Source organism: Carica papaya, chromosome 7, assembly GCF_054855325.1.
Source record: "Carica papaya isolate Zhongbai chromosome 7, ASM5485532v1, whole genome shotgun sequence".
Classification (NCBI taxonomy): domain Eukaryota; kingdom Viridiplantae; phylum Streptophyta; class Magnoliopsida; order Brassicales; family Caricaceae; genus Carica; species Carica papaya.
This window is the reverse complement of record NC_142315.1, coordinates 25,409,760-25,433,200: the sequence shown is the minus strand read 5'-3', so window position 1 is coordinate 25,433,200 and position 23,441 is coordinate 25,409,760. Positions and strand designations below refer to the sequence as shown.

Here is a 23,441-nt window from a genome sequence, read left to right as displayed (position 1 = left end):
AAATAATAATCCAAAAACGATGTTAAAAACCTTTTCTGGCCAATTTTAGAATTCCAACACGGCGGAACCGCTAACACAGGTGGCGATTTACCTCGACTTGGCCGTTTTTAGCCAGTTTTGACAAGTTGTATACCCATCTCCCTTAAATCTGGACTGTTTATCACGTTTGATATCGATCATCCGATCGCGTTTAAAGAAAAAATGAATATGAACTATTTATTACGATTTGATCTCGACTGTACGATCGCGTTTAATGAGAGAATGAATCTGGATAGTTTATCGCATTTAATCGCGACCGTCCCATCGCGCATGGGGAGAAAATATATCCGGACCATCCACGCCCACGGGAACACCTCCGGGCCATCTGATTGCGGGCATGCAGATTGCTAGCGTGGCCTCCCACATGGCACTGAGTCAGTGTATCTTGTCACGTGACGCGCTTCGATTCGTCGAGACTACTGATTGGGTGGTCCTACATAGTGCATTTTTTTTAATTGTGTTTTGACTCACAATTTCTAATTTTTCTTTCAAAAATACTCTTCGAACCCAAATTTTCACTTATTTTTCCTAAAATTATTTTCAATTTCATCATCCACCTATTTTTTCTCCTAATTTTACATTAAATAAAAATTTATAAATTTAAAAATTATATTTATATATATTTTTTAAATTTTAAAATTAATTTCGAGCCAAATTTCGGGTCTGGGTATTACAATTGAAAAGTACGGTATTTCGAATACAAATCCGGGATAAGAATCTCTCACCATTTTCTCTGTTATGGTGAATTAAAGTTTACTAATCAATAATATTGTGCTTCGTAAAAATTAAAAAAATTAAAATTAATTACAAGTCACTAATGGAGCCAAAATTGATCAGTATATAATTGTTTATTTTATCTGCATTGCTCATTTAATGCTAGATTGTTCAGTTTGCTTACCACATGCACTTTGATTTCTTGGTTTAATTATTTTCTCATTTATTGATTGCTTAACCGTTTATTTTCATTTGATTTGAAATAAATGTCTTAATTATATTTCTTAATTGTTAAGGTATAAATTTGTATTTTCTACTTAAATGTCGTTCTATTAATTTATAAATATAAAATAAGATGTTGGTATGTGATTAGTGATGGTTTGATGTTGTAAATCTATGTATAAAAAGCTTACTAGGTACCCTAAGAAAAAGTAAACGGACATGGTATATAGGGGAACTCTATCGTGAATATTACCTTAATCGTACGGGACTGAGAAGTCTCATACCGAAAAGGGTTGGAAGATATAGTTCACCCTCATATCGGACGAGTACTGAGACGGTGGTATATTGAGCGTTTATTACCGGACGAGGTATAGGGACAGCCAGTTAATCTATAACTTGGATATTGAGTCCACGCGTATGGGGAATCCCTAAGTCCCCAAGAGGTACTAATGAGCAAGTAAGAAAATAAGTTGTTATTATTGCTCATTTGGATATGAAATTACAATGTTATTCGTGTTATTATCTTCATAGATCAGTTTTGAAAACTCATAAGAGTAAGTATGAAGTAACAATTTTTATGTTAAATGGATTTATTTAAGAAAGTAAATGGCTCAATTGGTTGTTTTATAATTTTTTATCAACCTTCGGTTATCTGTATTTATGATAAATGTGATATTTTTACTAAGGTAATGTAGTTCATTCCACTATTTAATAATTTCATATTAAGAAGACCAAAATTCAGATTCTGAACAGCATGAGGATTACGAATAAAGGTTGACTCCTGAACCCCATCAGAGTTGCCAAGTAGAAGATAATCTCATAAGATTTTTATTTCGTTTATTTTAACAATTTATTCCCTAACTATGAACTGTAAAATAAAAGATATTCTCGTAATTTTATTAGACATCCTAATTTACTGTATAAGAAATGTAAATTTTAGATTTTAAATTGTTTCCGCTTATAGTTGCTATAATTCAATATTTTCATTTCCTTTAGTTTTGGGCTTTTACAATAATTCTTTTGTTATAATTTATTCTCTAATATTTTTATTTATTTTTAACATTTAATTTTTTTATTTTTTAATTAAAAAGTAAAATTTGTCATAATATATTTGGATGGTTTTAATTAATTTGTTAAAATTATTTTTAAACTATTTATTACACAACCTAAATATAATATAATTATTTTAATTTTTTATTAAAAATAAAAATCAAATTATAAGAAAAAGTATTAAAGTAAAATTATAATAATATAAAATATCATAAACTAATTTAATTATTTACTCCAAAAAAAAAATCATCAACAAATTTGGTTACATTAAATAAATAATATTTAAATTCAGACGCTACAGAAGAAAAAAAGGTAAAGCAAAATCAATTAAAGACAAATAAAAACACGTTTATCCTTCTCTATCAGTATTTAATGAATTCGACATTGGTGCTTTATTTATACATCCACCAAAGCAGGATCAATTTGTGAAAAAAAAAGGAAATTACTATTAATATTTTTCTCGGGAACCAAACAGAAAACAAGAAGAGGAAGAAATGTTGTCAACTCGGGAATTCATCAAACTTTTGTTAAGCAAAGATCTAAAGAAAATACTCTTACCGCAAGGGAAGTGATGCTAACGATGCAGGTATGTAAATATTAATTTTCTGTAATATTTTCTTAAAAAAATTATATTAACTGCGAATATTTTTTAAATAAAAAAAATTATGAATAATACAATTAAATATTAAAAAATAATTTAATTTTAGAGTAAATTAAAAATATATCTAATAATAATAAAATTACAGGAAGAGCTGTGGGAAAATTGCGAGCTTCTCTGATGAACGAACAAAATTTGTTCAGTGGAAAAGACAGAGAATATGCAACGACGTCTTTATGGACCCACCATTGCTCTGACCTTCAATTTTGTGGTGGCCATCGGAAGTATTTTCATGAACAAGTGGGTAAGTTGGTAATTTTAATTCAACATAATTAATAATTAATCCACATTATTATTACCCTAATTAAATTTTTAATTAATTAATTAATTATTAATTATGTTTAAATTTTTCTTGAAGGTGCTTAAAAATGCTGGATTTAAATTCCCAGTTTGTCTAAGTTTTATTCACTACGTGATAACTTAGGGACTGATGGGAGTATTAAAGTCAATGTCTCTGATTCCCCCTTCTCCTCCAGCAAAATCAGCTCCTTTGTTCACTCTTGGCCTTGTTATGTCTCTTTGTACTGGTCTTGCTAATGTCAGCTTGAAATACAACAGGTATATATCTATATATATATATTTATATATCTCCGTATCTATATATGTATATATATAAAAGGTATATATATAGCTTTTCATATCTCTCTTTTTTTTTTTTTTTGTATATTAGCGTGGGATTTTATCAAATGGCAAAGATTGCCGTGAGTTTTCTCTTTAATTTTTTTTAATTTCATAATTTACTTGAATTAATCTCCATTACGAGTAGTTAATTAATTAATTAAGATTGGTAATGAGCAGATTAATGTGGAGATCGACACCAATCTCATTGGTATGTCTAGCAATAATGATACCTTTGTTAGATCCTCAGGGTGTCTTCTCCTACGACTGGAATATATTTAATACATCAATGATTTTTGTCTCTGGTGTTCTTGGATTTCTTCTTCAATGGTCTGCTGCCATGGCTCTTGGGTAATTTTCATAAACCAAATACCTTCCATTATATATGTATGTATATATATATTTAATTTCTAAATTAACAATTGTTGTATTTTGATTTCTAATATATTTCCCGCAATAATTTAGTCATTAATATTTTGTATTTATTTTATAAATTTAGTTTTTATTATTTATTTTTTTTAACAGAAATGTTAAAATAATTAGATTATATTTAAAGATTTTTAAAAAAAATTAAATTTTAATTTTTGAAATAATAATTAAAAAATTAAAAAAATTCATATTTACGTAAAATGAGTTATTTTTTAATATTTAATTTCTCACTATTTTAAAATTTAAAATAAAATCATTTGTAAAATATTTAAATATAATCTAACAATTTTGATTTAAAAATTGATGTAGATTGAACTTTTGAAACATATGTAACATATTGGGATCAAATTATAACAAAAAAGATAATAGAAATTAAATTGTAATAAGTGCTAAATTTTGGAAATTAATTTAGTAAATTACTAAAATTAAACTAATAAACTTATACAATAATCGTGTTATAATATATATATATATATATAATGTATGCGTTTGTGTATGAAATTTTCAGGGCAACATCAGCAATCTCCCATGTCGTACTCGGGCAATTCAAGACATGTATTCTGCCACTGGGAAATTACTACCTGTTTGGCCCAGACCCTGGAAGAACCAGCATTGTGGAGCTTTTGTAGCCATTGCTGGCATGTCCTTCTACACTTACCTTAATATCAAAAAGCTTAAGCAACACCCTTCGGGAAAAGCTTCTCCAAAAGCTACTTCTTTGCCAAAATCCATTTCTACTCCAGCTTCTGCTGATCAGAAAAGAGAAGATAATTGATTAAGCTATTCTCATTAGATTAAGGGTAATATTAATTAATTAATTCATATATAAGACGGGTTTTTCTGGTGTAATTTCACACTTTTTTTTTTTTTTTTTTTTCAAATTATGAATGAGGACAATGTATGAATAATACAAGAATTTTCATATAATTTTATATTATTTACTTATTTATAATAATTTATTAATTATTATAGAAATTTTTTTTAAGGAAACAGACAAAAAACGACGACGTTTACCCTTAAGGCATCACTCTCATGGGGCCCACATCCACGTCACCAATTTATTTAATATTTTCAGAACCATTAAACGTGAAATTAGGAAAATAAAAAATAAAAAATAAAAAGCAGATTTCACGGGGCACACAAACACGGCACTAAAGACACGGACTTCCTCAGTACTTCAACACTGTCGGTCGGTGGACACCGATTCTCTCTCTCCTCCCGACCGCTTTCTTCTTCCGCTATCAGCGCCACGTGTCACTACTTTTTCTCCTTTGATTGATGTATTAAATTTTCTATTAAAAAAATATTTAGATGGTGTAGTGGGAAATTATAGTAAAAGATCTTTTAAAATTTATTTTTTATATAATTTTACAAATAAAATATAAACTATGTAATTTACTTATTTTACATTCTTAGTTTAGATTTTAAAAAAGCAACAAATATTTAATTTAATGATATAATTAAAAATATAATTCAATAAAATGCTAAATTTAGTAACAATTTTTCTTTTTCATTTGCATAATTTTATAATTTTCATCTTATTTTAATTAAAATATAAATAAGTTAAACTGTAAAGTCCAGTCACTCTCGCTGAAATAACTAATGATTTTTTCGTTTTTTGAAAAATGAAAAATTTTGCTTAAAATTTCCTACAAAGATTCTATATAAATAATCAGACCTCGATTTGACATTAGCAGTTCAAATTTTGAACAAGTGAGCAGTTGACCAGTGTGGGTGCGCACCATACTGCTCTCTCTTCTCCTTGGTTTCTCCGATTCAGCAATCAGAAATGTTAAAGCCCACATTGAGAACCCTACAAAATTAGTTTACAGAGGAGCAAAGACGGAAATGGTGTTTAGCCGGGATATATTCAAGTTTCTGGTTAGAAAAGATGTTCGGAAGATACTCAAGCGCAAAGACAGTGATGCCGGCGAGCGAGGTACCGTAAACCCACTAAAGTTCTTCTTCTACTTTAGTTATTTCTGCAATTACTTGATGCAGTTTTCTTGTTTTGATTTCTATGCGTGGAATAATTGATTTGATTTGGTTTGATTATGCTTCGGATTTTTTTAAGTGTTTTTTTGTTGTTGTGGCATATGGGTTATCTCCATTTTGGTTGATTTCACAATGTAGTTTCATAAAGAATATAATATATCACCAAAAGCTTTTAACTTTTTTTCTTTTTTTTTTTCTCTAATTTTTGCTCGGCATTACTGGTTTTTTTGGGGGAATAAGTTTTAGGAGACTAGATTATAATCTGCTTTCTTAATGTTCCATTTGTTTTTTTCTTTTGGGTTTGTTGCTTTTGGATATTTGGAGTTAGGGATGAAAAAAGGTGTGTTTTTGTTGCTTGTAACTGTAAAGCTGTAATGCAGCTTGAGAAAAAATTAATTGATAACTGGAAATTGCATCTTGTAATGGGAGAAAATATTGCAGTGTCTCCTAATGCAGAATTGTAGTATGGAGGGATGGAAAATTGATAATAGAATGCCGGTAGGAATTCTGCCAAGTTGAGCTTTCTTTAGTTTTGAATAGGAAATTTTGGCTTTTATGTGTTTTCATTTTTGCGCCAATTAGGTTTCTACATATTTTTGCTATAGAATGATTTCGGCATTTAGCATCCTTAAAGCTCTTTCCTATTATAGTTTGATATCTCAACCTCCTCTAAAAAAGCATTTGTTTTAAACGCATTGTTGAAGTTGTAATAAATTTTTACAATTTCATTATTGGTTGTTGGTAAGTGGTCACATCATAAAGTGAGTGCAGTTCCTTGCATTAGATATATTACAAAGAGGGAGAGATTCCGTATTACACTGTGTGAAAGGAGTGATCTGTTTAGGAAAGTGTTTGATAAGGTTACTCACTTATTTGTGCTATTTCTATTGCTTGATAATTTTCATTTTAAAGGGCATGTTTGGTACCTAATTCTTTTTTACCTTATAAATAAAGACCATAATGTGGTGATTTAGGATAATAGATTTCCTCGAAAGAATGTTTGTTTCCATTGTTTCTATCCTTCCTACCCACTCTACTACTCACCACAACCCCTTTTGATAGCTTTAGATGTGACCAACTAATGGGTTTTAATTAAGATTGACGGCAAAATTGAAGTGACCAGCAACATTTGGCTATTGGTCACTAACCTTTGGCTGAAGCATTTGGGTGCCATGAATCCCAATATCTCTAACCTAGTGACTCTTATGGATGAGACGAGTTACTGATACATAGACAGGAGGGACTTGAGTTAGTTTAGGAAAGATGGTCGAAATTAGAAGAAGATACCAAAAAGGGCTTGTGAGCTGAGGTGTGTCTGATTAGAAAGGCTAATTCTGTAGCTTTTTTTTGGCCCCTAAGAGGGGCTTGTAACCCTTAAACCTCCACCCTCTTGGTAATGGGCACGGGGATGTGAATTGGTCACTAATGCTATAGCTTTTTCTATTGTGAAGATGGGACTTGCTCCAACCACTGAACAGTTGTCTTTCATAATTCTTTTGGAAATCATCTATCTGTCTGAGCACCGACATGCCAATAAGCTAGTTCTCCTGTTTGTTTTATCTTTTATCTTTCATCAAATACCCTCAAAAACAGACACTTGTGCGTGCATGCAATGTCCATGCCTGATCCATACCAAAACAATGGTCTAATGGAGGAAAAAATTACCAGATGAATTGTTAAATTATACAGATGGTCCCCCAGCTATTTAGAGGTACTTCCAAGTGCTTCCTAAACTATTGACTTTGAAAAAGGTAAGGGTATTGACTAACGAGATTTTTAATTCTGATTTGGGTCTCTGATTGACTTGTCTGCCAGATCTGGTGTTAGATGCTGCAGTTTTTAAGATATACTTCAATAGTTTTATCCCATGCCTGAGCCTAAGAAAATAGGCATTCATATTTTTAGATAGTGCTGAGGCTGGAATAATCTCAAGTTTACCAGAGGATCCATTTTTCCCTGCTTATTTTGTAATAGAATTCTCAAAGCTTGACTCTAGAAGCCAAAATATTTAGGGGATATTTCTGCGAAAGGTTGTTACTGACTCCTAAATGAGTGTGGAAATCAACTGAGTGTGAGGAGGATTTTGAACTGAGCAGATCTAACTTAATATAATACTTGCATTTTTTCTTTAGTTTCTCTGTCTTTATAAATATTTTCCGTTAGTTATATTTTCTGTTATGCTTCTATTTGTTACTATGTTTTGTTGCTATTCAATGAATGTAGGAAGGGCTCTAGAAGACTTGCGGGCTTCTTTGTTTGACAAATTTCATTCATCTGAAAATGCAAAGCGTCAACAACAGCGTATTTGTGGCCCTACTGTTGCTCTTACATTCAATTTTGTGGTCGCCATCAGTATTATCTTCATGAACAAATGGGTGCGTTACATATCTTTTCACTTGTCTATTCTAACAATTCCTAAACTTGAATATCTTTGGAAGTACCATCATGTGTACCTTGTAACCTTCTCCATCTCCTCTTGTTTCTTCAGGTGCTTAAATATGTAGGGTTTCAGTTTCCAGTATTTCTCACTTTCATTCACTATATAGTAAGCTGGTTTTTGATGGCCATTTTAAATTCTTTTTCTCTCCTTCCGGCATCTCCTTCCTCAAAGTCAACTCGTTTATCATTATTTACTCTTGGCTTTGTAATGTCTCTGTCTACCGGTCTTGCCAATGTCAGCTTGAAGTACAACAGGTGAGATCAGAAGTTTCTAGCTCTTTGGCCTGTACTTTATTTGTTTGCTTATGCTTTAATCTAGTTATTATATTTCTTTCCAGCGTGGGATTTTATCAGATGGCTAAAATTGCTGTTACACCATCTATTGTTTTGGCAGAATTTCTGTGTTATAGAAAGAGAGTTTCTTTCTCCAAGGTAACTTCTTTACCAGTTTTTATACTTAGTAATCATGTAGGCTGACATGTGGCAGGCTGCACCAAGGTTAATAGGCTTAACTATAATAATGGGAAATCTATGTAGATATACGCACACAAATGCACATGGCAGGGCTCATGTCCATTTTTGGCTGTGTTAGCATTGTTATATTCTTCATTATTCAAACAGTAGACATAAAATTCTAGCAAAAGTGGAGAAGTACCCTTAATTTTATGGATGATACCCTTAATCTTTTCAATCACAAAAAAATGAAATACTGAACATCATTGGAGAGAAGACATTCCGTTTCTTTGGGAGAAAGGAGAGAGGATATTTCTGTACCGAAGTTGAGGGAGATTTAGCCTGGGGCCAATTATAGACCTCTCCTAATACAGGAACTTACTAAGAAATAACAGCAGAATGAAACCTGTTGAAGATTTTGGAAATGCCAGGTCCTATATTTTTCTTACATAAATAACATGTCTGTAGTTCTCCTTTCTTACTAGCTAGTGGTAAATTGAGTTCTATTTTATGACTCCCAGCCCCTGTAACATGTATCTTAGTATTTTCTTTAAGTGAGTGGAATTGCTGTGTTCATCAATCATTTCTTTGTCTAGCTATATTGCATAAACTTAAATAAAAAGGTGCTATTTGTATATACTGTGAATTTTTTTAGGTTCTGAAGAATTATGAGGGTGTTTGGTTCCCTTTATTTTGTAGGATCTTATAAGCTGTAAAGCTTGTAAGATCTTTAACAGCTTATATGCTGACATAGTGTTATAAACAGTTGAAATGTTTGGATAGCACGAATTTATAAGCTATACTAGTTTATTTATGTGTTTGGTAAAGATGTAATTTTTAAGCTATCAGTTCTACGAAAATGAAAAAAATGATAATTTCATATTTTTTCAACAAATAAAATGATTAAAGTGTAGTTGTTTTATTATAAATTTAATTATCTATATTTTTAAAAACAATTAATGTAAAGTAAAAGTGAAATATTAGTTTTCCAGATCAGTTTTATCTTTTATTTTATGTTAAATTTAATTACTTAATATGATTTCATCATTGATGCTGATAATAATTTTCAAATATATAGTATTTAACAAGATAAAATTATAGAAATATTACTTATCAACTATTTAGTATGGGATTGGTCTACACTGAACTGAAAGAATAAATAGAAAAAGATAGCAAGAGATTGTGAGTTGTGAGAGACATATGTTATGATTTTATAAATTGCAGAATGGATAGTTTAGTCTTTTGCTTGGTCAACAAGAAGCATATAAGCTCTTGAAGAAAAGAGCTTATTTTTTGTTCAATAAGAATTTGTAAGTTCTTTAATAATATTCTAAAGTTTTTCATGAATTTGGTAAACAACTAAACACTTATAAGTGATATAGTTCATAAGCTCTTGCAATAATATTTTGAGAAAGCTATTGGTCCCCAATTTTGTATATAGAGAGTTTATAAGCTCGCTAGAAAACACTCTTATAAAATTCTAACCTGCATTTATTACATACCATGATAGCTTATTATCTCTTTCTATTTCTATCTCTTCTTTATCTATTATAGATCAAATTATCTTTTAATTAATTAATAATTAATATTTTTGTTTATATTGTCAAATATATATTTCTCAAATTATTGTTAACATAATAATTAGATAAAATTAAGTATCAATTAAAAAAAAATGTTGATTTAAAACTCAATATTTTACTCTTACTTTCTATTAATTTATCTAGCAGTAGATAATTAAATTTAGGAAAAAAAAGATTACATTCTAATTGTTGTATTTGTTTAAAGTAATGAAATTATCATTTTTTGTCATTTTGATAGAAGTTTATAGGTTCCCAAAGTACATTGTATTCGTTTATACACTGTTAGAGAATTTATGAGCTGTTGAGTTTATAAACTCTTACAATCAAACACCCTCGAGAGTTGGAGGTCAACAGCTTTCTGAAAACGTTATTAAGACTTTTAAGTTGTCTAACCTATAAGCTATTAGATATTTACCAAATGCATAAAAAATTCTAAAATACTGTAGAATTAGCTTATATATGAGCTTCTACTGATCAAATATAACCTAAGTCAAACAGTCTAAAATTTTCATAAGTAAAATCTTGCCTGACTTCTATTTAAATCCAACCCTATGTCTGTCTTAAAGGGGATCTCTTTTTTTGTCCAAAGTCGCAATAAACATTTTCAGCTTTGTCCATGCTGACTTCCTGCTAATAGTGGTAACTCTGGTATTTTGTGTTGCTTTTTCCCGTGGTCATCATTATTGTTTATTTTCCTTTTCGAGTCGAAGAATGGTTGACCTAATTTGAGGGAGGAGTGTAGCGATTGGTCTGGTCAATTATGAGAGTGTTTATATGCTGTTCATTAAGTAGGTTTAAGTACCTCCATTCGAATTTGGTAACATAAAAAGATACTCATTAGGTTTTTTAAGTGACTTCTTAATATAATTAGGCACCATATTCCTAATTTTTCTGTAGTTTACTTAGCCATTATCTTGATTTCTCCTTAAAAGGAATGAAGTATATGCGTGTCTATTAGGGCTTTCGAATTGAATCTATGAAAACCCACTTAGGACCTCTGTAGCGTTTCTATGATCTTATGTCAATTATATTCTTTTTGACTTGAGAGAAGAGGACTCTTGTTTAGATAGGGTTGCCATGGGGTTACAAGTGATTGTGATGGCAATATTTGAAGCTTGGGACTGTAGTTAGCGAACTTTGTATGTAATTGTACATAGACGAGCTATGCTTTGCTCTACTGCTTGTATTGGTATTGGGGAGCATGTTTGAGAAACCATTGTCGAAATGAGGCTTCTGAGAATATATGTCCTGGCAGATGAGAAAAGTAGGGAGACTTTCAGATATAGCCAATCATTCGTATGGTCTTGATTTATCAGTAATATTTTCTTAAGAACTTTTTCGGGTTCTTATAGTGGTTCTAGCAAAGAGATTTATATTCAATTACCTTCATTTAATGTCCCAAGTGCTCTTCAAATTGGCTGTGCTTGTGGAGCTACTCTGGCTGGCATTACTTATAATATATTATTTGACTTAGTTAATGAAAAAGTTACGACTCTCTGTTCTTGAAATTTCTTAAATGAACTGTTTCAGGTGGTTGCACTAACGGTAGTGTCTATTGGTGTTGCTGTCGCCACGGTAACAGACTTGCAATTCAGTCTGTTTGGTGGTTGTGTAGCGTTGGCTTGGATAATTCCAAGTGCAGTCAACAAGATCCTCTGGGCAAATATGCAGCAGAGGGAGAACTGGACAGCCTTGGCGTATGTTACTACACGCGCTGTTGCATATTCAAGCTTTCCATGGTTTTTGGTTTGTTTCTGGGAATATTCTTAATTTTTATGTACAATTGGCTAAGATGTAGCATTGTTGGATAGGTTAATGTGGAAGACAACGCCGATCACTTTGCTTTTTCTGGTATCCATGATTCCTTTCTTAGATCCCCCCGGTGCCTTTTCCTTTCACTGGAACGTAAGCAATACATTGGCAATTCTCATGTCCGCCGTTCTTGGTTTCTTCCTTCAGTGGTCCGGCGCTTTGGCACTCGGGTAAGTACATCCGCTTATCTTTTTAAAACATTCCAAGTAGTGCAATGACCATTTCTATTCCATGAAGCTTGCCATATAGCTGTTTTATGGATGGGAGGTGGACACTGAAACCAGGGCCTTGATAGTTCTTGTACACAATGTTTTTGTGTAATTGTTTCTAAAATGAGGGGTTTAGTTTGAATCCTTTTGTCAGTCAAAGGTGTTTTTTTTTTCTTGACATTTGGATTATAAATTTTGAAAAATAAGTTACAAAAACCCATTTATTTGGTTGATTGATAAAGCCCTTTTTACTAGAACCTCTATAGAAATTGAAATTTTATTTATGTATTATTTTTAGTCATGTAGTTAATTTTTCAACTTGTGAATTTTTTTTTCTTTTTTTTTTTAAGTAAACACTCACTATTTATATGGAACTTTTAAGTTTAAACAAAAATGAGCTTGTCATACCCTCTTATAAGCTAAAAAAGTTAAGTCAGACGAAATTTGTTGATGATCTTTTTTTTTTTTTTTTCTTTTGAACTAAACAATTTTATTAGTAAAGGCGCTAAGGGGGTGTCAACCCGTATACAAGTTATTTATATATTGATCAGTAAATCAAAAAGGTTCTCACAATCCTCCCTCGAGTATAAAACATGACCCAATAACAAAAAATTAAGGGTTCGGAACTATTTATTCTTAATTAAATTAAAACGAGTATCCTCTTCCATCCCTTTAAAAGTTCTTGTGATCGGAATGATATCCCTGTATTTCTCGTATTGGTAATTTTGGAAATACCTGTTCCTAGGAATGTGTTTTCCAGTACACCTATAAGTAAACGTGTTTTGAATTGATGATGATGATGACTCTATTTCGCTGTTGTCATAATAGTCGTAATAATTTGTGTTGCTTTGAACCGAATTCAATCTCATGCTGATGCAATTTCTTCTCAACTTTCTTTTTCCAGAGCCACGTCTGCCATCACACATGTTGTTCTCGGACAATTTAAAACTTGCATTGTCCTCCTCGGAAACTACTATATCTTTGCTTCGAATCCAGGTGCAACTAGCATTTGTGGAGCTTTTGTAGCTATAGGAGGTATGTCTTTCTACACATACCTCAACATAAATAACACGAAACCTCAGTCCGGGAAATTGATTCCTCGGAAAGGCTCCTCCTTACCAAAATCTAAGTTAGGCGATGAAAACATGGAGAAGCACGATGGATATGGCACGGAAGCAGTTTAACGAAATACTGAAAAATAATTCACGAAAACTGATTCATAGTTGAGAAAAAAATTTATTGTTGATTTAACCTAGTTTTTTGCTTAGATTTTATATTGCCTCTTGACACGATGAAATAGGGATGCTGGTTATTTGAACGTTTATTAACCACACTTGTTTAGTTTGCTTGGCTTGTTGTTGGATATTGAACATTGTATATACAAATCACATTTGTATTATTTGTATTTGAGTAAATATAATTCCCATGGTTTTTCTCTTGCCCTCATTCAATTTTGTATATATATATATATATAATATTTTAAACCTTTTTTAGATAAATGAACAAAAATCTCGGGTAGAACTACTTGTCTGAAGTAGTTCATATTTTTATCGAAATCCTTGATACAAATATATGACTATTGACGGCAATCAACGAAGTAAGTAAGGTAGTTGCAAAACCATTCGAAGTTTTATAGTCTGGGATTTATAGGTTATACAATAATTTGGCAAAATCCTGGAGCAGAAATGAGAAAAGATATGGTATCATCTTCTTTTGTCACATGAAAAGTTAAATTACACATATTTTTAGTGTAAATAGAAGAGGATATAATACATTGTGAGGTAAGATATATGTGTGTGTATATGTGTATATATATCAAAATTTTATGTGGGAAATCAAATTTTGGAGTGAGTGAGTGAGTTAAACAAGTAATGTTAGCTGACCAATTCAAATTTTTAATTTACATACGTACATATATATAATAATATATATATATATATATATATGTATGAGGTAGACAGTATTGTTGGAAATTGTTTGCGTACAGAATCTGTAATTGACTTCTCATGCAAAATATTTTCTGTATGTTGGAAAAAAGAATCTTGAATTAATTAACCAAATCAGAACTTTTACTTATTAGAATCTGAAAACCCAATCTGCATTCACATTTTCTCAATTTTAAAATAAGTATAAACTGATTTTATAACTGTGATTAATTTTATTTTAGTAATAGTTAAAATTTTTATATTTTCATTTAAAAATTATGAATTTAAATTTTACTAAAAAAAAATATAAAAATTATTATTTTGTGTATATATTATATTATAAATTAATAATAATGTAATATGTAGATTCAAAATTTGGTCTGAAATTAATTTTAAAAATTAAAATTAATTATAAAATATAATTTTTAAATTTATAAATTTTTATTTTATGTAAAAATTAGGCAAAAATTGGTAGATGATGAAATTAAAAATAATTTTGGAAAAAAATATGTGAAAATTTCGGTTCGGGAAGTATTTTTGAAAGAAAATTCGGAAAATAAGAGTCAAAACGTAATGTAGAAAAAATGTGTCACGTAGGATCGCCCAGTCAGTAGCCCCGATGAACTGGAGCGCGCCGTGTAGCAAGGCACACTAATTCAGTACCACACGGGAGGCCAAACTGGTAATCCGCGTGCCCACGATCGGACAGTTCGGATTTGTTCCCGCACGCGTGAACGGTCTGGATCCATTCCATCTTTAAACACGATCGTACGGTTCAGATCAAACCACGATGAATAGTTCATATTCATTTTCTCTTTAAACGCAATCCGATGGTCGAGATCAAATACGATGGACGACTCAAATTAAAAGGAGACGGGTATAAATATCTCACTTAACACCGACGAATCCTAACACTAACCGTTAGCCCCTTCGCCGGAGAAAAAGATCAGTCACTGGAGAAGGGAGCCGACCACCGCCCATCGCCGCGCCAGAGCTATATCCGACCACCAAAAAAGGTAAAAATCTTCTCATTTGCTTGAAATTTGATTTTGAACACCCTTATGAACAAATTGGAGCAAAAGGACTGACAGATGAACCGGAAATCGCGGGTAAAGTTCGGCGGCATCGTCGTAGGAAAAATAAAAAACTACCTCTGATGAGGCTCTTCCCGATTTCCGTTTCGTGCGATTTTTTCAATATTGTATTCATCATTTTGTTTTCTATAGGTTGACCGAAGAAAAATACCCAAATACAAAGGTGAGCCGACGGAGCCGACGCACTAAAAAATTTTGCTGCCGGTAAGTTTCTATTTTTTGATTTTTTTTGGCCAATTAAGGCCCCTTTACGTGTTTTCTTGCAGGGATGAGTATAAAATATGTTGAAATCTGTAAAAATTGGGTGAAAACGGCCAGTCAGAGGTAAACCATCGCTGCGGGCGGTGGTGCCGTCGCCAGAGCACGACGGTGCCACCGTGCTAAAATTCTAAAATTGGTCAAAAAAAAATTTTAACACTGATTTTTGAGTTTTTAGGAGTATTTCTAAATACTTGAAGCGTGTTTTAATCTTCGAATGAAAATTTAAGGAACTCGGGGACCGCCAGTAACCGCAGTTGAGAGTCTAGTATTTCGGATACCGATCCGAGTAAGAATCCTTCACCTGAATTTTTTATTATGAAATTGAAATTTAATTATAAATAATACGACATTTTGCGTAATTTAGAAAGTCTCGATAATTAATTACAAGTTACTAATGGAAGCAGAATCGGTTATTTATCACTGTTTATCATGTTTTTAACTGATTTATTGATTTTACAATTTAAAATGCATAATAATACGCTGGAGTTGGTAAGATGATTCAGTTGTACTTCCTTGATGCATATATTGTTTGTTTTGCGTGATTTACAGTTAAATTATGAAATTAAAAATTGAATGTAAATGTGGAATTGCTTGATTAAGTGAATGAATTAATAGTAGCATTACTGGATATCCTTAGAGATGGTGGACGAATCGGGTACATAGGGAACCCTACCATAAATGTTGCCTCATACCATATGGGGTATCGAGGATTGGTATTTTGGCGCTCATACAGGACGGGATATAGGGACGGCCCGTTTCACCCTCATACCGGACGGGGTATTGAGGGATGGTACTTTTGGTGCTCATACTGGACGAGGTATGAGAACGGCTGGTTAGTTGAGAATGTTGAATAAGGGTTCACGCATAATGGGGACATCCATATGGACTCCTATGGATACCAGTAGACAGATAAAAATGAAAAGTTATTGTTATGGTTAATTGAATATGAGATATGATGTTGTTTGTGTTATTACCTCTATAAGTCGATTTTGAAAATTTCGCTACGGTAAGTATTCAATAAATGATTTTATAGATGATAAATGAATTTACTTAAATTAAGAGCTCTATTAGTTATTTTTATGATTTTTACCAACTTTCATTTCTGTACCGGTGAGTAGTGTGACATTCTTAATAGATTAATATAGCTTATTCTTTCATTAACAATTTCAGATCAAGAGAACTAAGATCTAGATCCCGATCCACAAAAGAGTTACGAATAGGATGTTCAGTTATTTATTTTCTATTTATTTCTTTGACTTTTCGTTTGTTCTTTTAGAATGATCATTTTCGTATTTCTATTGAGTATTCTAAATTATTATGTAAGAAATGTAAATCTTAATTTTATTATTTTGCTTCCGTATTCAATTTATAAGTTATTTTTTAAAAAATTTCAAGACATTATACATAATTGTTATTTTATTGATATATTATAATTTTGTAGTAATTATTATATAATATTTAATTTATGTTTATGATAAAAAGAAGATATTATAAAAATTACATTTCTTTAATGGGAGAAGTTATAACAGCTAGATAACATTTTCTTGAAATATATGTATATATATAAATTAAATAATGGGAAGCCCTACATATTAGAGGACAGAGTCACCATTAATCTAATCTCAGCTGCCAAAAGAGAAACCACATGGTGTCTGCTGAAAGATGAACAGGAATTGTGCAAGCTCCATAATTTTTAATTAGAGAGAGATCATATCTTCAACTAAAAACACTTGCATGTGCTTACTACAAACTTTGCCAACCCACTTAATTAAAATCATAATTATATGAAGAATTTAAATTCAAGAAAATTAGATTTTCTAATCCTTATATATAATTATATTTTGATAACAATTAATTGTAACTTATACAATGAACACTATATATATCTACAATTTCTCTTCTGTACAATTATTTGTGTTTTTCAGTAGTTTTGTTTATCGCCCATATACATACACATACATATACATATAATAAATGTTGTAGGGATGAACTCGATTTGATTGTAGAACCAACATGCATGAAAACTAACACATGCATTGTTGTTTTTAGTTAATCAACCCATATACATACATACATATATATATATATATACAAAATTTTATTTAAGTAATTTCGTTTTACAACCTATGTGATTAAATAATTAATTAGCTAGCATATCATGTGATTGGTATTCAATTATTATAGTTTTTAATTACTTAAGCAATCGATGAGCATGCATCAAGACAAGAATAAATTAGATTCTATTGATTATTAAATGATTATGCAGATTTTTTTATATATAAATTTTCATACGTATACAAATTCATATATATATATATATATATATATATATACACACACACTAATATACAAAGGCCAAATTTATCTCTAGAGACATTGTATGATCTCATGTAAATATACATATGTAAGATTAATTTTAATTTTAATTTTTTGGTCTCGGAAGTCATGTGCTTCAATTACCATTAGCTAGATTAATTAATTAAAAAATAATTAAGTACATGATGATCCCAACCAGTCGACAATAAGTTAATAAAGTAAGCTTTGAATCCAATCATATAATAATAATATATATATATATATATGTTATAAGAAAACAAGTGATTGAAAAAAATTCATAGATATAATTGATCTATATATGTACATTTTTATTTTTATAATTTTTAAATAAAATTTTGCTTAACTAAATTATAAAAAAAAAATTAAATTATAAACATAACTATATAATAAATAACATTGAAAATTGACTAAATTATTAAAAAAAATTAAATTAAATAACTAATAAATGAAAACAAAATTATGTATACATAATTAATTATCACAGTCAATGGTCAACTGGCAATGGATAATACAGATCAGATCCCATCTTAGATATCTAAGGCCCTGAATCCAATATTTTCCCACCAACTTGGTCCGATCTTGTTTGTAATTTCCTCGACTTTGCTTCCCAACAATTTAATTAATTAATTATAGTCCAAGAAGCACGTAGTAGATTATTGTTATCGGCAAGGCAATCAGCATTCCAAATATAACCCTGTCAATATCACAAAACCCATAATTAAGTTATCATTCTTTAGTTCCTTACTATTATATATACACACACACACACACTGTACTCACCCTGTGCTAAGTATATTGGCATGCACGTTGTATTCCTTGGCAAATACAAAAGGAACTATACCTTGAGGAAGAGCAGCCTGCAGTAAAACAAACATATAATTTATAATTAATATATTAATTAGTTAAACTAATTAATTAGGATTTATATATACATATATATATATATATATTCAGATTTATATAAAAGCTGACCTGGACAATTGCAACATGAAGAAGAACACCACGAATGCCAATGGCAATAGAGCAAGCAGCCATCACTGCTGGACCTGTTAAGAACCGAACCGCCATGGAAAATAATGCCACTGATTTCCCACAAGCTATCACCTTGGGTTGTAGTGCCATGAATAATCCTGTTTCAAGTATTATAATTATAGCACTAATTAACTAATTAATCAAATCTATTAATTTAATTGACAGCAGGAATGGTGATTACATGTACATACCTAGACTGAACATAGCCATGCCCAGACCAGTGTCTGATAATATGGATATGGATGCACTTATAATTTTTGGCATTTTGACATGTAACCTGTATACACCCAAAAAATTATATTTAACTAAAATATAATTTTTACATTTAATCCATTATCACTAATTAAATACAAAAATAAGTGTAGACATAACAAAAAATTCTAATCAAACAAAATAAATATTATTTTCTAATCATACGTTTCAAAATTAGAATTACTTTGAATTATTAAGTATATAATGAGAATTACATTTTTTTTTGGAGGTAAATATCTATTATTATTAGTAAGATGTTAGGCATATATACATTAATTATAAAATAATTATAATTTCTCCAAAAAAAAAAAAATTGATCAACTAGAATTAAAATTAGATGGGTAAGTAAGAATACAAGTTGATGGAAGGGAGTAAGTATATAAATATATGTATGTGTATATATATGTAGACGTACTTGAAAGACACGAGGGACCAAGCCAAGCCAAGGAGACTGGCATAGGTGTTAGGATTTCTGATGAGCTTTCTCCAGACCATGATGAGGATGAGTCTTGTCATCACACTTGCAGGAGGCATTCTCTGTTTCCTTCCACCTCCCTCTCCTCCCTCAACGCTTAACTTCTTCTGGTAATTAAACGGCGACGTTCCATTCACACCTCCCTGCACCTTGCTCCCTTCCTCCATCTCCACCTGTTGCTGATGATCTTTCCTTCCCGGACTCATATTCTCTATCAAACGCTGCATAGCTGTATGTATATACATGTATACATACATACACACATGCAAACCCCATACTATTATAAAACTATATACATGCATATAAATACACAAATACAATATTGTAAAGAAATTATTTTTCACTTTAAAAAAAAAAGATGAAAATGTAACGCCGATGACAAAAGGTGACGGTTGGAAATTTTTGCGTCTTTCTGTCAATAAAATTATGAAGAAAAGACAAATATATGACTAAAACGGCGCCGTATTCGGAGTTTTTACCTCTTGAAGCGGCATTTTCTTGCTTGGCATCCATGGCGGCCAAATCGGTGGAGCCGCCTTTCTGAACTGCATGTCTCATGTTCCCTTCCGACACTGGAGACGCCGTGCTCGAGCTCCACACAAACATGTGAAGCTCCTTGTTCGGCGTCGTCGTTCCTGCCGAAATGCTTGCGCCCCCGCCGCCGTTTTCCTTCCTCCTCGTACCACCGCCGACGGAGCCGCTTGTGGACCCTGAGGCGAACATGGGATTCGGAGGGGGATAAGATGGCAGACCGCCATTAAAAAGCTCACCGCTCATACTCCTCCCTCCTCGTTTCTTCGCGTTTATCTTCAACATCTCCTCGTCGAAATTCGACGTCCTCGGTGTTGCTCCTTTGGAAGATTGCAGAGAGTAAACGTCGCCATGGAAACTGTTGGTGTATCCATGTTTAGGACTCGGAGCTTTGCTGGCAAACATGGCGTAGAAATCTGTCTGATTAAAACTTGAAGCTCTTGGCGTCGGCTCTCTTGAAGACTGCACTGAATAAATCTCAACGCCAGTCAAATTTGATGCACGTGGAGTCATAGAAGTCAACGAGTTCATCCCATGCGTTTTATTGAACGAAGAGACCATCGATGACGCGGCGCTTGACCTTCTAACCACCACGTGAAGCTTCCCGTCATCGCCGATCTCCGCATCCGCCTGCAATGGTTCTCTCCCGTTTAACGAAACGACGTCGGAGTCAACTCGAAACGAGGTTATAGACCCGGCGGTTTCGGGAAACTGCTCGGCGATTAAAAGCTTGGCTCCCCTGTACTCGAACAGGAACAACATGAGAGTATACCAAATCACGCTCTGCAACACCACAATCTGGACCATCAACGACCCAGAGAATTCTCCGTACATGGCTTGCAGAAGCGGGATCCCCATGACGAGAGTGTTTGGTAAAGTGCAAAGGGAAAAAAGCGTGATGACCCATTCGAGGCTGCCGGTTTTGGTGAAAGCGTTCCAGAGAAAGAGAGCGGTGAGGATGACAAGTTTTTGCAGAGAATCCGCTGCGATGAAACGGTAGTTCATCATGTACGGATCATTGGTGGAGATGAAATGGAAGGAGAGTAAAGGAACTGCGAAAACGGCGACGAATCGGTTAATTCCGGCGCATTGATCCGGCGAGAAGATTTTCCACCACCGGACGGAGCCGTAAGCCAATAACATGGCTACGTAGAGAGGAACGATAGCCGAAAGGACATCGTAAATGTCCTTGCCATTGATCATTGTGGAAGAAATTAACCAGGATAGATCAAGAAAATTGAAGAATAATATGGGGAAGAAGAAGAAGAAGAAGAAGAGTAGAGAAAGAAAAGGCCTGTTTGGCTTCCTTAAAATAGACGGGGATTTTACTTCGCTTTTCAATGAGGATTTAATTAAATAAACAAACAAAAGAAAAATGAGATTTAAAGTACAGGAGAAATGGGCAAGTGGGAGGTAGATGAAGAGACAGGTTCGAAAAAAACAAAGGAAGAAGAGAGTCATAAAAATTAGGATTTAGGATATCGAGCAATCCTCTCTTTGATATAAAAAAAAGTCAATATTTTTAGATTATTTATCCAGAAGAAAGTACAAATCTAATCTAATTTAATATGTTCATAGGTCGGAGCACTATTATAGCAGAACCTTTAAAGAATACAATTATAATAATTGAAAATAAGATGAACCAAGACCACGAACTCAATCGAGCCTCCTCCCCTAGCCCCATGTCACAAACGATCTCATTGAGAGATCACTTTAGGACAGCAACCAAAATGCAGGATAGACTTGGTATCATTAAAAACATAAAAGTCAATAAGACTTTCTAAAAACAAGCAAATGCCACAAAAGGGGATGAAGCACCTACGACCACTTCCTCCGCTACGATTAACCACTTTATGTCCAAACTCCAAGAGCTTGTCAATAAGGACGTAAGTCTCATTTCGAGCGCGGATGATGCCCTTCAGAAGGAGCAAGCATAGTTTTTTTTTAGCCTTAGCTCTTCCTACCATTTTTTTATTACCTTTGGATTGTCCTTTGTAAATATCCATAATCCCATATTGGTGGCTTTATTGGAGCCTAGGATGGCGAGCGAGAAAACGGATAAAGTGATTAAGAACCTGAGATTCAACTACTCTTACAGAGTTAAGGCGATTGACTTTTCGAGTGGCATATGGATGATATGGAAAGAGTTTATCAAGGTCAATATAAAATACAATTACCGTCAGTTGATCCACTCCAGGATTAACAAGAATGATGGTCAGGAGGACTTATCTCTCTCCATTGTCTATGGAAGTCCGAATCCCTAGAAACGTAAAGACCTTTAGGAGGAGTTCACTGTTATTGGGCAACACATGGATCGCCCTTGGCTCCTAGTTGGGGCTTTCAGTGCCATCTTGGAAGCAGCTAATTGAAGAGGAGGGGTGACTTAACATTTTAAAGGCTACGTTCTCTTTAATCACTTCATTAATGTCAATTCCTTGTAGCAGCTTGATTATGTAGGTTCGAACTTTACATGGCGACGTGAGACCTTATTTCAATGGCTTGATAGAGTCATTTGTAACTAGAGATGGTACAACCAGTTTTCGGAAGCCATCGTTTACCATCTTCCGAAAGTGAACTCGGATTATAGACCTCTTTTAATGATCACTTACACCTGTCATACTCACAATAAGGACCCCAAGCCTTTTCGATTTTTAGCTACATGGTTATCCCATCTTGATTTCCTTAACTTGGTTAGGAGAAATTGACACAATCATCTCCTTATCCAGGATAACATTAGTAATTTCAACGAGATTGTGCAAGATTAGAATAAGAATGTGTTTGACCATATCACTAAAAGAAAACGCATACTCTTGGCAAGACTTAATGAGATCTAATGGGCACTAGAAAGACATCATTCTATTAGACTTCAAGAGTTGGAGAAATCTTTTGAAGAGGAATTAAAGGAGGTGTTACTACAAGACGAAATACTATGGAAGTAAAAATCTACTTGTAATTGGATTTTTTTGGGGGACAGGAACACCAAATACTTTTATGCTCAAACCATCTCTAAAAGAAAAAAGAACAAAATTAGTATGTTGAAGGATGAGAATGGAAATTGGAGTACTGATGAAAAACAACTTTGGATAATGGCCTCCACAGTTTTTGAGCACTTTTATACGGCTGAATAGAGATCTATATTGCATTACTCTGTAAGAGGCTTTATTCCCGAAGTTAACTACTGCTATGGTTGCTCAGTTAGACTTTGAGGTGACGAACTAAGAAATTCATGATGTTTTATTTAGTATTCACTCATTGAAGGCCCCTGGTGTTGATGATCTTCACGTGGCATTCTTCCATAGCTAAAGGGAGACTATAA

At 32.5% G+C, this 23,441-nt stretch overlaps 2 protein-coding genes and 1 pseudogene across 3 annotated transcripts; 2 read left to right on the top strand and 1 right to left on the bottom strand.

Moving 5' to 3' along the window:
* The first annotated feature begins 2,519 nt into the window (after window positions 1-2,519).
* Window positions 2,520-4,505, top strand: LOC110809823 (nucleotide-sugar uncharacterized transporter 1-like; annotated as a pseudogene).
* A 901-nt stretch (window positions 4,506-5,406) lies between these two features.
* Window positions 5,407-13,664, top strand: LOC110809809 (Nucleotide/sugar transporter family protein). 2 transcript variants are annotated; one of them, XM_088207541.1, is made up of 7 exons: window positions 5,407-5,669; window positions 7,949-8,100; window positions 8,214-8,270; window positions 8,405-8,419; window positions 11,728-11,894; window positions 12,009-12,179; window positions 13,123-13,664. In XM_088207541.1, exons 1-7 carry the CDS (start codon window positions 5,579-5,581, stop codon window positions 13,400-13,402), a joined length of 933 nt encoding a protein of 310 aa, XP_088063667.1. In that variant the 5' UTR covers window positions 5,407-5,578; the 3' UTR covers window positions 13,403-13,664. The 2 variants fall into 2 exon arrangements, with proteins under 2 accessions (XP_088063667.1, XP_021891437.1); XM_022035745.2 differs by adding an exon at window positions 8,503-8,596 and having other exon boundaries at window positions 8,214-8,419.
* Window positions 13,665-18,277: 4,613 nt separating this feature from the next.
* EIR1 (Auxin efflux carrier family protein) lies at window positions 18,278-21,520 on the bottom strand. The gene is made up of 6 exons (XM_022035773.2): window positions 20,074-21,520; window positions 19,535-19,823; window positions 19,059-19,144; window positions 18,808-18,965; window positions 18,616-18,692; window positions 18,278-18,529 (listed from the first exon to the last, which is right to left on the bottom strand). Exons 1-6 carry the CDS (start codon window positions 21,326-21,328, stop codon window positions 18,463-18,465), a joined length of 1,932 nt encoding a protein of 643 aa, XP_021891465.1. The 5' UTR covers window positions 21,329-21,520; the 3' UTR covers window positions 18,278-18,462.
* Between the last annotated feature and the right edge of the window lie 1,921 nt (window positions 21,521-23,441).

Coding starts and splice junctions, on each gene's coding strand:
- EIR1 (XM_022035773.2), bottom strand. CDS start 21,328: ATGATCAATGGCAAGGACATTTACGATGTCCTTTCGGCTATCGTTCCT. Junction 19,145..19,534: donor TGGTCCCTCGTGTCTTTCAA/GTACGTCTACAT, acceptor GGGTGTATACAG/GTTACATGTCAAAATGCCAA. Junction 18,530..18,615: donor GCCAATATACTTAGCACAGG/GTGAGTACAGTG, acceptor TGATATTGACAG/GGTTATATTTGGAATGCTGA.
- LOC110809809 (XM_022035745.2), top strand. CDS start 5,579: ATGGTGTTTAGCCGGGATATATTCAAGTTTCTGGTTAGAAAAGATGTT. Junction 8,420..8,502: donor GTCAGCTTGAAGTACAACAG/GTGAGATCAGAA, acceptor ATTTCTTTCCAG/CGTGGGATTTTATCAGATGG. Junction 11,895..12,008: donor GAGAACTGGACAGCCTTGGC/GTATGTTACTAC, acceptor ATTGTTGGATAG/GTTAATGTGGAAGACAACGC.